The sequence below is a fragment of the Molossus molossus genome, unplaced genomic scaffold (assembly GCF_014108415.1).
Source record: "Molossus molossus isolate mMolMol1 unplaced genomic scaffold, mMolMol1.p scaffold_m16_p_11, whole genome shotgun sequence".
NCBI classification, from domain to species: domain Eukaryota; kingdom Metazoa; phylum Chordata; class Mammalia; order Chiroptera; family Molossidae; genus Molossus; species Molossus molossus.
The window spans coordinates 26,975,552-26,991,185 of record NW_023425346.1 but is presented as its reverse complement, the minus strand read 5'-3'; the positions used below and the strand labels follow the sequence as shown (position 1 = coordinate 26,991,185).

General features: G+C 34.9%; 1 protein-coding gene across 2 annotated transcripts in view; it reads right to left on the bottom strand.

Moving 5' to 3' along the window:
- ARHGAP15 (Rho GTPase activating protein 15) overlaps positions 1–15,634 on the bottom strand; it is a 618,649-nt gene that overhangs the window by 304,960 nt on the left and 298,055 nt on the right. For both annotated transcript variants that reach the window (XM_036253427.1, XM_036253428.1), the window contains 2 exons: positions 8,919–9,017; positions 7,530–7,659 (listed from right to left, as the gene is read on the bottom strand). In XM_036253427.1, the coding sequence (XP_036109320.1) occupies positions 7,530–7,659; positions 8,919–9,017 (229 nt within the window). The remainder of the gene's footprint in view (positions 1–7,529; positions 7,660–8,918; positions 9,018–15,634) is intronic.

The following is a 15,634-nucleotide window of genomic DNA, read 5'->3' as shown; positions in this document are numbered from 1 at the left end:
CGGTAAAACAGACAGGGTCCTGTTCAGACTCTGGCAATCTAGAAGAGACAAAGAGCCAGCCGTAACTAGCTTGTTATAACGCACTTTAGCAATTGCTATGCTAAAGATAGGGCTTGAATATTACAGGAAGACTGGGAGGATCCCCTAACATGCCTCAGAAGTCTGGGAGTTTCCTGGAGGAGGTATGGCCTGATTGAGTCTTACAGGGTATTAACTTAGCAAAGAAAACTTTGAAGGTAAAAGTCAGAATTATAAGCACTATTTCCTGGAACATAAATCATGGGTCAGGGTGTGGAAGAAAAAAACTGGAGACCAGAATGCAGGCCATAAAGAGATTATACTGAGGAACTTGAACTTGAGCCATTCCAATGCAGTAATTTGATGAGAAATTCTTCTTCACCTTTGACTTCGGTTTTGGAGGACACCATCTCCTCGGTACTATCCCAGTCCTACATTTGCTATTAGGGGATTGCATCTGTTATTTTGCTTCTATTTTTTTTTTTTCCAGACCAGTTAATTTTGAATAAAAAGAAAGAGTGTAGTTATTTACTTTAGGGCAATTGGGTAGCAGAAGTATTTGGCTTCAGGTTATACTTAAATAATCAAAGAAAGATTGACTGACTGATTCAATGCCTCTCATAATTGTGGGTGGAAGAAATACCTGATTTTCTTTACATGGATGTGAGTTTTGCCATGAGTAAGGAGAAATAAACATGTTTTTGAAAAAAAAATCTCATAGATTATATGTTCACAATAAATATTTTTTTCCTAAGCATACAATTAGACCTATTGGGAACACCCAAATAAATACATATAAAGACAAATTACTTTCTTTTAGGATTTTGAAGAACAGTAGCATTGTTCCTATATGGCAGAAATGAAAAAGGAGTGAACCAAATACATCCTGATCCATGAAGAGGTGAACACTGCATTCAAAGAAATGCTTTTCTCTGCACAGCGATTCACTAAGAATGCCTCAAATCTCATGTTTAAATAAAACACTTTAAACTTGATATGACAAGAGTGAACAAATATTATCTGCCTAACTTTACAAGAAAATGTTAATGTATAGCTATTCGAGAGGCAGAGAATAAGCAGAAGGAAACTTTCAGAGGAGATCAAATAGCGTTTTTTCCTATTGTTTACAATCACAGTGGTGCATTAATGCTACGAATTATTGCTTGAGAGTCAGAACAAAGAGCCCTCTGGATTCGGCCTGTTATTGAAATAAAAATGCTATTTGACCCAATGAGATGAAGAATTGATTAAATGTAGTTCATCTAAGGGTAAATATGGTCACCAGGTTGCTGCAGGGCCAGGAGAGAGGGGGTGATCTAGTGTTTGAGTGCTGATAGGGTTAGATGGACTTTCCGAGTAGCTGATGCTACAAGATACATGAGAATGGACACCCACAGGTCAGAAGGCAAGATCATCCCCTTGGCTGGGAAAGAAGAGATTAATCAGAACATTCTTTGCTCAGTTTATAACAAAGTCTTATCAAATGATTCACAGAAAACGGAATGTTTTAAAGAAGCTCCAGTCTACGGGTCCCAGGAACATTGGGCGTGCTGCTATCTTGGGAACACATTACAGGGCAATCACTGTGGTCACCCCAGCGACGCCCTGGGAGCTTTGTGAATAACACTGTTTTGACAAAGTAATTCGGGTGCCTGATTATCAAGTGTGTGCCTAATCTTGACTGTTTTTTCTCAGGACATTTAAATCCTTCAGCTTTAGCAACATGCATTTTTACTTACAACTTTACATTTTTTTTTTCTTCAGAAACTGGAATATTTTGAAATAAGAAATTCTTTTAACTTCTGGAATGCGATGCAGAAGAGAACTGACACTCACTGTTTCTCAGGCACTTTGTCTGTCTTCTAACTATAGGAAAACAAACATTTATTTTTACACTTCAGTGCAATCATATGTTTTTCTCAGGAGGATATTTTCTAAAATTGGTGCCAGGTTAGCAATATTGATTTTGGGAAAAAAAATCGGATGATTGACCTTCTTACCAAATCAGAAACCTTTGTCCCTTTGACAACACAATAATCCATAATAGTCTACAAAAATATTATGGCCTTTTTGTCTGTTTCATGTAAGAGATTTTCTGTTTTTTCAGAGTTAGATATAATAATTTATTTCTGCAATTTTAATATTGTCTCTATTTTCCTGACAGATGGCCTATTCATCTTATTATTTTCATGCACTGGCAAGATTAGTCTGTTTTAAATAAAATACTTAAAAAGAAGAAACTTTAAAATCTGGATTTATGTGAGTCTTCAGAAGAAGCTTCAGAATAAGTGTTTAAAACAATTGCTAATTACATATTTACCCAAACACTTATATGACTTTTCCATTTTGGATAATAATAAACATCTTATCAATTGCCTTAATTACATAGATACCATTAAAGGTCACAAGAAAAAAATATAATGGCTTTTGGAGGAAAGAACAGGAAAACAATGAATTTTCAGTGTTTTATATTTAAAGAGGTAAGTGTAACTCATATTCAGAATGTAACTCATATTCAGAAAATGTGATCTTTCTTTAAAAGTCTTGAAATTGCAACTAGAAAACATGTATATTCTCGTATTGAATTATGAACTAGAGTAATGCCTACTGTGTGTGTGTGTGTGTGTGTGTGTATGTGTGTGTGTGTACACGTGTACTCCAGTTGTTAACTTGTGAAACTTTTCAGACATACTGAAACAATAGTATCATGGCCGTTCACACAGACACCACCGAGATACCAGATGTTAACATTAGGACAATGCCGGACTTGGTCTGTCATCGCACACCTATCTTACCCAATCTGCCCTTGCCGAGGGTTCACTTCCCCACCCACGCTGCAGGCTCCCCTCCCTAGTCCTCCATTCTCTCTCATCCACTTCTCCTGACTTGGGGACTCAGCTTCCCCTCACCGCCACCACTGGAGATTTTTAGGGTTCCGGGTCCTCCTAGCCAAAGCCAATCTGAGAATCCTAATTGCTTTGGTGGAGCTGGTGCAGGAGTAGGGGAGGAGGAACAGAAAACCAGACGGAAAGCAATGCTACTAGAAAGTCTTAGCTGCTAGGGTCAGAGGTACAATAAACTCAGAATGAGCTGTTCCCTGGAAACAACATTCTAAATGATTGCATAAGGTTCAAGTGTGCTTCTGTGGCTTGGACATGGTTTTCTTAAGAAAATACATTGAGGTCTGAGCAACCAGTTTACAAATGAGTTTTGAGAACAGTCCACTTACAGTTGTGGATGACCAGTATTATCATTATTTACATCAGTACAAACATTAACTGCCTTCTCAATCACACTTTTTTCCACTTGGCATGACCATGATTTCTTTGCAGGCACATTTTAAAATAAGATATCATTAAAGGTTTACACGCATATTTATTTTCTACATTGTATAAGTATCACTACCCAATTTTTCCACTTCTTCTTTACCCTGTATACTGGTACATACACCTTATTATTACCAAGGGGCTATCAAACTGGAAGATCAATGTCTAAATACTTACAGGATTTCACCCAGAACACATTTGTTTTATATGATGATTTAATAAAAAGACAGATAAAAGGAAACTCATTTCTTTTTAGTTCTCTTGACTTTTGATGTTATTCTTCTAACTCATATTCATTTTGGGATGCTCATTTATAATGCTAAAAATGTTGATTCTATATAAAAATAATGTTTACAGTTTAGCAATAGATTACATGGGATATATTACCCCTAATGCATAAACTAAATACAAAAAACAATTTTTAAATAAATAAAAGCATATATGAGTGAAATAAAACTTTTTTGTTGTGCACCTTCAGGTGTAGCTACTAATGAAACATAAATGGATGAAGACACTAGAGCTATGTCCTAAAGGAACAGTGTAATGGCTAGACGCTGAATCTTCTCCATCAACTGGAACTTCTTAAATGACATGGTCTTCTGGGTATAAAAGCATCAAGAGCATCTCTGGGCTGCCTTCGACTATTTCCTGGTGTGCTTCTCCCAAGAATGCCCTGGCTGCCATTTTCACCTGGGGCGTCGCCAGGGGAAAGACCAGCTGCTCATATTTCGATTTTTGCAGCTATGGTTCCCATTTCCAATCCTGGCTCCTTTCCCCTCTTTTCTCTACCCTCAGGGAGAGGATGTCAAGTATATATGCCCTGCTCCAGTCTTCCATCAGGCACCACCCTTGGCTCGTGCCCTGTTTTGGTGCCATCTGCTTGGGGACATAGAGGATAATAATAAGAGCTTTTACTTATTGAGTGCCTGCTGTGAGCTAAGTATTTACATATCTAATTTCAAATTCTCACACGCTCTTTCAAGGACGGTATTAAACCCATTTTTATAGATCTAGGAAGTGAAGCTCAGAGAAGTTATGAAACCTCTCTAAGGTTATCTGATGCAGATTTATACTCAGACTTCCTCGTAGCCATCAGTGGAAGACTTGGAAAAATATGTTAGCATTTTCTGTGATTGACTCTTCACTTTCCATAATAGCCATCCCTGGAGAGCTGCGCTCCACTCCCAGCCCATGCTGGTGTCTTGAATTTCCCACAGTGATTTGGCCCTTACATTAAATTTTCTGGCTTCTTGTCTGTTAGACTCAACTGATATCTTAAAATATCTGATTAGTACTTAATAGTGTTGGCAGGTTAGAATCATATTTTTTAAAAAGAGAGTATATTTAAGCACTTAACTTTCTGAATTCACTCCTTGAGAGTGCATATTTTTTCCCATGTTCTACAGAGAAACTGGACAATGAAATGACCACCTGTTAGTTGCTAATGATGCTCAGATGCCTTTACGAAAGCAGTTCTGGCTTTATCTGCCTGCAATCTTGGCGACAAAGCTTGTGGGAACATCAAGGGCACAGGAGCCAAAGGCAGCAAACTGACAATAAAGTTTGTGCTTAGACTACTAATAGGGAAGGAGATACTGTGAATCTCTAATTCTACATAATTATTTAACCTCAAGAGGGTGACATAACTGAGTGCATGTTTTAAAAACCTAAGTTTGGGTGTTCAGATCTAGGACTGAGATCAGAGGAGTTTCACACAGCATATTTCCTACTCGAAAAAAAATGAAGAAACACCACCAGTATAAAATATGCCGGTCACTATTTCAAATGCATAGTCTGATTTGATCCTGTGTGGGTGGGTCGATCATTGTGCCTTTCAAATAAAAATGAATACATAAATATGGAATAAACTTAATTGAGAGCAAGAGGTGGCTATTAACCGTATCTTACACTGCGAAAAAAAATATGCTAGCCCTAATGAAGGCTTACAACTATAAATATCCATCAACACAGAAAAGAAACATTTTCTAAAATTAGGGCTAGCATTAAAGATTAAGTGACCCTTCTGTTTTAATAGTGAATCAAAGTCCAAAGAAAACATCTGGTTTTAATTCTTTGGCTAATATATTTTGGGGTCCAAGGTTGATAAATGAAGTTTACCTTTTACTTGTTCTCTTCAATACAGTGTAATGGGTAAAAGCACAGGATCTAATATCAGATTGCTAAACTTTGAAATTTGTCTCCAGAATTTGTTTTTGTACAAGTTGTCTTAATTCTCTGTGCCTGTTTTCTGATCGATAAAATAAGGCCGATAATAATACCTACCTCATTGGGTTGGTGAAATGATTAAGTCAGTATAAGACAAGCACTTAGAACAATGCCTAGTGAACACCAAAAGCTCACTATTTACTAGCTATCATTATTTTTGCACTGCAAAGGAAATGATGAATTTAAGGTCACTATAAAATTAGATCCACCTTGAATTATAGAGAGTACATCATGTGTGTCTCTTGCCAAACAACAAATAAATGTCTCCCTCAATTAAAAATCAGTTCAAAAGAGGAGTAGGTGGTATACTTCCCCTCCAGTATTCCCCCGCTCGCCCCCCAGTATTTCCTGCCCCGGTATTATCCTAAGACATTTCACATGACTATTACTGAACAAAGAATCCATTTGCCTCAATGTTTCTCAAACACGCTTTTACAAACCTTTGTTTTTTCCAGAGATAAAGACTTTAGAAATGTATCAAGGTCTCTCTAAAACAGCAATTACATCTGAGTTCCAGATCTCCAATCAGTGCCTCATATCCTTTATATATACCTCAAATAGTTACGTAATTAATATTACATACTCACAATTTAATTTTAATTCCAAAATCTTACCTTATGTCTGATCCCGTATGAAGTGAAAGGAGACAATGACCAGGAGTTAAAGGGAAATGTTCAAATGAGATAACCTCAAATTCTACCATCATATGGAAGAATCTTTTCAAATGGAATAGTTAATTCTACACAACATATTTGCAAAGCACTATGAAGTTTGAGACATTAATACTGATCATTTTACACTCCAACTTAACACAACTGGCTAACTAAATATGTATCTAGCAGTGGGTGAAATTATGGTTCAGTTCTTAAAATAATAACTTAACTTTGAAAGAATGAATCTACTTGAAGTTGTCATGTTATTTCTTTATTTTAGGCTCCTAATTATTTAGCTTTAGAAGATACGTTATATATAAATAGTTTTCCTCTTTCTTGTTATATGTGTGTAAGTATGCATGTATGTTTTATATATATATATACACATATATATGCACTAAAGATATATATATATATATATATATATATATAAATATAAATATATTCTCTTAGCATTCTTTCTCTACTTACTGAGTTCTCCCTAAATTAAAAAAACTAGCATGTAACTACACTGCAATTTGGTCAGAAGAAATGGCAGAAAAATGGTAAATCAGAAGATTGGAGTAGCTAGGTGGATGATCCAGGAAATAAACTATAAGTTTTGAGACTTTGGGAAATTGGTTTTCTCTGATTCCAAAGGTATCTACTTCTTCCTTCAGGAGGTTGGGACTCAAACCAACTCTATGAGACACGTGTGACTGACACATTTTAATAACCCCTTTTTATTGAGCAAGAAGCAGATTGGGAAAGCTTAAGAGATACACCCAAGATCATGAAATAATTGGTGAGATTGGTCCTTTTAATTCCAAATTCATTTCCTTTAGAATATTAGAACTAAATGTGACCTTAGAGAACATTGAATTCACATCCCATATTTCTACATCTTTCTGGTGGTCTGAAAATGTGAAGTTTGTTGGTTTAAGTTGGGCCAACTGTGGTGGTCGCTCATACATCTTTTAATGGATGGAAATCAAATAGTCAGCACACCGAGGTTTGGAGACGCTTGACATTTCCACTCTCAAAATCAATCACCAATCTGAACGCCATGGCTATTACTCAGAGATTCAGATATTTGGTGTAAGTGGAGACCATGACCTTGGAACAATTATTTTCTCAAACAGCATTACCAACAATGATGTGAGCAAAATGCCCAGACTGCCCCCCAGTGCACAAATCCCCGGCCAGGAAATGGCCACGAATCTCGCATGAGTAGTGTGTTTGGCTCAGATCTCATTCTAATGCATTTATATTTCATAAGCACTGCAGTTAGACAAAGTTAAAATGAGCAAGTTAGAAAAATACTTACTTAAAGATTTTCTGTGCTCTGGTTTCTGTTCTTTTATGTCACTATCGGAATGACTTAGTAATTCAGTACTGGAGGATCTCTGGATTTTGAATAATTCCAGGTTTCTTGATGAACTACTTGGATCCTTTGGCTGGAAACACCAGACAATTAGTCAGAACAAATTTACAAGGAAGAAAGAACTCAGAAAATAATTTTTGGATCTATTTTGATGTTAGATTTAAAAGGACATTTAAAATAAGATAATTATTTTGGGAATGGGGCCTCTATGCTAAGAAGACCATTCAAATTTAATAATAGTTTTATATATATAACTATGGTGCTTACTAAATCCTGTGCACTACCCCAAGCACTCCACATGCATTAATTCAATAATTCATCACAGTAATCCTATGAGGTAGGTATTATTATTATCCTTTCTTTCCAGACAAGGAAACTATAGCCAAAAGAGATAAGTAATTTGTCCAAGGCCACACAGCTAGTAAAGGATACAATCAGGATTTAATCTCAGGCAGTTTGACTCCAGAGTCCACTCTTAATGACAAACTGTGTGTGTGTGTGTGTGTGTGTGTGTGTGTGTGCGCAGTTCTACACGTGTGTGTGTGCGCGTGGGGGTGGGGTGGGGCACAAACACTCATACCTGCCTGGAAATCAGCATATATTGGAGATGGAGAAAAGTCATTTTGTTAGTTTATTTTTTAAAGTTTTAGTCCCCAAATCAAAATGATAGGATGAATGACTTCAATTAGCAATGAAATCACATAGAAAGTGTAGTTTCCTGCTGTAAACCTTATTAAAAGCTCTCAAAAATATTTCTTCCTCAAGATTTTGCAAATATTAGTGTCCTAAAATGAGATGTTTGGTCTAGAATCTGTATAAACTTAGTAGTCTTAAATAATTTGACTCTATAAAATCTTCGCTGAATAAAGGATTTAGGGTAATTTCATGAAGTTCTAGATAACTGAAAGAACAATGAAAATCAGTACAAAGGATTATTATTTACTGGTATTGTAACAGTGAATATGAGCTTAATACATTAATATTTATTTTCAAGAATATGCATTACAGACTACATTAACTGAAAATGTGAATTTTCAGTAGTTATTAGGCGCTTGTGTGCTTTTTACAGTCTCCAGTAGATGAATGTTCGTGTTATTTCATAAAAATTATATGAATGCCCTGTGTTTTTGAAAGAGCAAAATCAAATGACATTTAGTTTCACAAATCCTGTCCGCTGAAATGTTTTTAGTGGACTCTATTTAAACTTAAAATAACTTAATATCTCTCAATCCATAGGATCCATTTAAATGTGTGCGTGTTATATGCCTCAGCAATAAGATTTAAATGACTACATTTTAATTAATAAAGGTAACAGCCAAAACAAATACATACCAATCTGTCAATTGCATTTTTGATAGCGTGGAACCAATCCAATATGATGAAGTCAATATCTGACTGTAGAAGGAACTCATTTCCTGATGCTGTTGTGATCTGAGGGGAAAAAAAAAAAAAAAAAGTGACAGGTAAGCAAACCAGATAAAATAGATTTCTTACATTTTATAAAATATATATCCTTTTAAAAAATAAAAACACTTCAATACACTGAAATATTATCTTGTATTCCAGTAATTGTCTTTCTGGGAACTGGGAGACCAGGATCATTTTGAAATGCTCGCTATAAACTGTTTTTTTCATGTCATAACAAATACATTATTGTTTTCATAATAGAACGATTAACTCAGAGTAGTTCTAAAGCTGAATTACTCCAACTCAAGGAGAAGCAAGCCAGGAAGTTCAGAATAATGCAGACAGTATCCACTTAAGTCAGAACCTCAGAAAAATGCACCCGGGTGTGTCAGAATTCATTCTGCACTTTGGCTCTTTCCTGTTTGTCTTCTTCAAATCTAATAGTATCGCTATATTTGATTTCCTTTTATGGGGAGCTCTAAAACAGATTATTTACCAAAGAGGCTAAATGCAGACTTTTCTAAAAGGTCATTCAAATGAATAACATTTGGCTATTTCTACTTTCCTATCATAAAGATCTATAGGAAATTAATAAAGGACCAATTTCCCTACAAAGGGAGTATATTAGAATAGAAGCTCATTTGCATGTTCGAACCTCTCATGGAGAGTATTTATCAAATGAACATTCCCATTCCAGATTCTCAGGGCTGTTAAATAGTTGGCAATATTTAGCATGTAACGATGTGTTTTTCATTGCAGTAAATCTCTTTCTCCCTAGAATTGTGAGAGAGGATGGGACCCTATAGAAACAGGGCAATGCTCTTGATTTCGCACATAAAGGGCTAGGTAGAGAAGAATTTGATTAGAGTGGGTGTGGGCACGCTTTCTGTATTAGGCCATCAATCTGAACTGTGAAGATTTTCCCTCTGTATTATTGACTTTTTGTTTCAACAGGAAGATGAACATTTCCTGACTGCTGTCACACATCAAGCAAGGCTTTGGAGGTTTAGAGTACTGACATTTCAACATATTGAATCAGGAGCTAGTCACCTCTTCTCAGCCTTACTTGCTCTAAGTGGGAGGTGAACACTGAAATGTGGCAGAGGTTCAGGAAATCACAAATCATGCTTCAGGCTGTCTCCATAATTCTATCATTAAAGTGACAATTATTACCCAAAATAGCTCACTCTGAAGGTTTCAGTGATTCTTATGGCAACATTTAATAACAATGATCCCAGAGTGTGAAAGAAATCTTCGATTACACACATACATAAATATTTGTCATTTATTTTTAGACAAACTATATAGAGATGCAACATCACTACTGCAGGGCAACCATTGTCAAGGGAGACCGATACCAACATTTTACCACTGTAAGGAGAGGAACTATCCAAACTGTATGCAATTATGAGAAGTGAAAGTTTAGGAAATAAGAGGAAATTTATTACCCACACTAGAATTTGACAGATTACCAGGGACAATCACTCTTTTTTTTTAAAAAAAAAAGTAGAATTGCATGTAAGATTTGGGATGGCTCAAAATAGCCTCCAAATAGTCTTCTGTTTTATGTATCTAGTAAAAGACAGTTAGGCTGATGTTTGCCTAATTATCTGAACACCCTTGCAGTATTCTTTACTTGCATAAAATCCCAAATATTTACTTTATAAAGTGTTGCCACAGAAATAGCAATCTAAAAATATAAGGTCACTTCTAACGAACCCAAGAAAGCTGGCAACGTCCTTGACCCCGACCTTCATCTTCATCTAAAGTAAATATTTTGATTATGACTGTGTTACATCACATCACAATTTGTTAGCATACAAAAAAGAAAAATAAATTAGCCCAAACATAATCTACAATATATTTCCCTGACATTATACATAAACCATTAGGAAAATTATGAAAAAGAAAATTTTCAAAGTACAAGAAACAAACATAATTAGATTTTTGTAATCTGAGGGTATCGGATAAAACCAACATAGTTCAGTTTCTAGGCCAGTAAGTGCAAACTGATAAAATATAAGTACTGAAGCAGTACATTTGCATCTTGGTGCATCCTATGCAATGGAAAGGAGATCTTTTACTGCTAAAACAACCGCAAGGAAAAATGTATTTTAAGAGTTTCTCTGTCCAAGTATTTCACTGCATTAATCATACGTAATCATTGATTTGTGCATTTATTTTGGGAAGCTGGATCGGAGAACTATACAAACACAATTCCTTCAAAACATGCTATCAGAGAGATACAGTTCACATCCTTCCCCCTGTCTTCCCACTGATCTTTTGAGTTACTAGGCAGTCTGGAGAAGTCTGCTACTGCTCTCTACAGTTTAAAAGCATCCACTTCTTAATTACAGACAGTAATTGACTTTGTTCTGTTCTTCCATTCCAGTCCCTCACAGGAAAGCAGTTTCAAAGTCTTTGACTGGTAAAGCCCATTTAATTCAGGTTCTCAATCCACTTTTTTTACATGACCTCTTTAGGTTTTCTGACAAATGATCTTTGGAATCATATTTGCACTTTGAACAATCGAATTTTCAACACTCTTGGGGAAAAAAGACATCAGTAAAGAATGCTAGCTTTGACTGAACCTTTTGATTGAGCAACTCCTGATGACAATCTAAAGTGATGTAGAACTAACAGACATAAAATGTTTGATATTAAACCTTACTAATGTATTCTTTCTATAACATGTTTTGCCTAAGTGACAGATACAGGCGTGAAGTGGATAAAGAAAAACCTTTCAGAAAATGTGACAACTTTAGGCAAGAGCTACTGGTCTCCATTTTCCTTTGAAGCCTCCTTTGGACAAACATCTCTTGAAGTCCTTTTTCTCCATCAAGTCCTATTTGGAAGGGATACATCCAAAGCAATCTTAATGAAATGTGCTAGTGTTGCAATAGCATCTATCTTTAATTACCTGTCTGGGGAATCCATTTGAATTATTGATGGTAACAAATGCATACCTAGGAAGTTATGTAAGTGTATCCACTGGACACCTGACTAATGGAGACATTCCTTAAGTCTTTTTGGTATTAATTCAACAACAGTTTTCCCTTGGGCTTAGAACCTTGGTCTTTGTCCTGGTATGAATCCTCTGAAGATGGAGGCAAGGATAGCCCACCTTTAAGTATTAATGTATTAATTTAAAACATCTTAAAGGACTTTTAACAAGTAGCATTTATGTTTATTGAAGTATTGTCCTTTTCAATATTGTCAATTAACTATCACCCTTGCCAATACGGTTTCTGCAGTTAGTCTTTTCTATGTTAGATTTTTTAAAATCCTCACCTGAGGATATGCTTTTATTGATTTTAGAAAGAGAGGAAAGAAGAGGGAAAAAGAGAGAGAAACATCAGTGTGAGATACCAGTTGGTTGCCTCCCATACATACCCTGACTAGGGGACAAACCCGCAACTTGGGTATGTGCCCTGACCAGGAATCAAACCCGTGACCCTTCAGTGTATAAGACGGTGCTTCAACCAATTGAGCAACCTGACCAAGGCTCCTATGTTATATTTTAATTTAAATAAGATATTAATATGTAGAATGGCATTTATACTATTAAAATTTTTTATACTTTGGTTTATCAGAATAGAAAAAACATTTTTAGAATTTCCCTTTTTTTGTCTATAAGAATAATTGAATTTATTGTGGAGAATTAGAAAAAATGAATGAAAAAGCAAATTAATCTTATTTATAGTGTAACAGAGTAAACACTGTAGATATTTTAATTTGGTCGTTGCCAATCTTTTATAAAGAGTAATCATACAAATTTGATAATGATCAATGGACAACTTTATGCTATAGATAGATATCAGTAAAACATATTTGGTGGTTAAATATTATTGGCTACTGTTCCAGTTGACCTCGAATGCATGTTGAGAGACTATCAGAGATGCAACAAATAATGAGTGATATGTTTTCCCCTCTTTCATAGTAGCACTGTTCTTATTGTAGAATCAATTCCACAAATAATTTGTTGTTCAGGAGACTGAGAGAATGTGTTTCTGACCAAACATTGTCCTAACCATCAACAAGAACTAATTAAGCATCCATTAAGTGTAAGGCAAATTGCTAGAAGCTAGGGATACACAGCCCCCACCCTCAAGAGCTCACAATCTGTTTGGATAAATAGGACATATGCATATAAAGATAAATAACAATAGAAAATGGCTTATACTAAGTCCCAATGTGAGTGGCACAGATAATGCTCATGTCAAGATTTCAGAGGAGGGAATAATTACTGAAGACACATTTACATCATGGAATTATGCATAAACTATTGGTCATGATATGTTATTTGTTAAAGGTTGCTGGTATTGAAACTTTAGTATATTAAGAATATGAATACTTCCACTTGGTATGCAAAGTGATATCAGCTTTAATGATCTCAAAGCACATAATAAACACTCTTCGAGTGCAGCTTCCTTCCACTATCATAAAGTAATTTTGCAAATGAAGAAAATGAAGCAAATGAAGAAAATGAGAAAGCCATTCTATCAAATTGACATCATTTTAAATGACAGAATTAAGAGATTACAAAGATCTTGATTTCTAGTTCACTAGTCCTCAGCGAACAGTCATATCCAGTCAAGGACTCTGCTTATGGGGAAAGGACCATGTTCATTTCATTTTAGTGCGAAATTTGGAATATAAACCCTAGACAAAAATTGCTTGTTTCTTTACTGTTATACTAAAAAGAGCACACTTTTAAAAGATCAGCCAGCATCCTTACTCAGATTTTTTTTTCTTTTTATTTCTCTCAAAAAGGACCACTATCCTGCTATGAAAAAAAATGTACGTAAAACAGAATTGGGGCATCCAAAAAACTCCGTTAGATCCAAGAAAAGACTGAAATGGTCCTTCATTTGAACTAAGTATCTTTCACATTTTGCTTAGGATCAGTCTTTGTCTGTAAACCTAAGGAGGGTTTACTCCACCTTAACAAAAATTAAACTGTATATAGGAAATGTGTAATAAAATATGCCAGATATCCAAAGAACCCTTAAAAATGTATAATGATGTAGCTATAGAGATTTTTAAAATAAGTGGATTACCCATTTAAGAGGAATGACATTTAATTACTATTATTTTTGGAGACATTTTGGACTTCATAATGAAATAATTATATTTGAATTAAGTGAATATAAAAAGTTATGTCAAAATATACTAAATATATTTCAAGTGAATATAAATTAGTTTTATTAATTTTGGCCATATATTTATTTTATCTAACAGCAAATATATATATATATTTATATAAATATATATATATAAATATATATATATATATATATTTGCTACATAATCATGAGATACAAAGACCTAACATTGAAGCAATAATAATTTCTTAACAACCTTCATATTCACATTTTTCTTTCATCTCACATCACACTCCACATTTGATACAGCTGATCAAATGAAGGTTGTCATGGTTATACTGTAATAGTTAAATTACTTGGTCTCAAAGGTGTTTATGATCACCAAAGAAATTATATTATCAAGCTGCATGTCTGTCTCAAATTTCAGTCAGTTCTGAGCAACTCCTAACATTTTTATTAACATGTCGAGCTAAGTTAACATAAAACTAAGAGTAAAATATCAGTTAGAAGTAAAAGGTCTTCAATTTGTCTTTCCAAAATTGTTACTTGTTAAAACGTTTTGTGAGAAAGTATTTGCCTTGTGTTCCCAATGTTGCTAGATGTTAAGTAAATATATGCTGATTATAAAAAATAAGTTGCTTTGGCAACTCTCTTATTAAAATGCATTTGTAACCCCCATCTGTCATGAAAGTTTTGAAAACTTTGTTTATTTTGGCTAGCAGCCTTATCCAGGGTTACCCTAGCAAACAATGATAGCAGTCTTCAGAAGTTGTGTGAGGAACAAGCCACTAGGGATCCATTTTTGTTTTAATTGGCACACACAAACACTTTTCTGGTCTGTCAAGAAGAACAAGCTAATATGCATGGAGGGTGTTATATTCTTAGCTTTGGGGAGCAGTAAAGCTCCCTTTATTTAACTAATTTAAATGATAGACTGCAAAAACTTTGCAAGTCAGAAAAATGTTTTATACTTTCTTGGGGAATATTTGTTTTAAGCAATGGAAAATGTTCTACATATCTAAAGATGTTGAACCTTATGTTATAATTACACTGTTTCTTCTGACTCTGTGAAATGTTCTTAAATCTACATGCTACTAAATAGGCCTGAGCAAAAATGGATCTTGCATTTCCACAATTCCCCTTGTGTTAACAAATGTGCGTTCATTAGTTTCCAGATGTTTATTGGATATGTTTTCAATATGTTTGGGGTTGATTGATTTGCATGTACATTTATCGAAACCCTCAGTGGTGTCATCATGTCAAAATAACCTGCCCATGTAAGCAATTTCTTATTTAATGGAAAGTAAACAAATGTGGGACTACATATACGACAGATCTCAAGTGCATTCCTAAATCTAAGGTTTAAGGCTAACCTTTTAAGAAACAGTGCTTTTTAATTGAAATTGAGCTGTACCTTTGACACCCAAGAAATTTGGTTCATGAATTCTAACAACACAGATTTGTTCTGCATAATAAAACTAGCCCTGCCATGAACGTTCACACCCATATCACTTGCCCACTCTGTCTTTCTGTTTA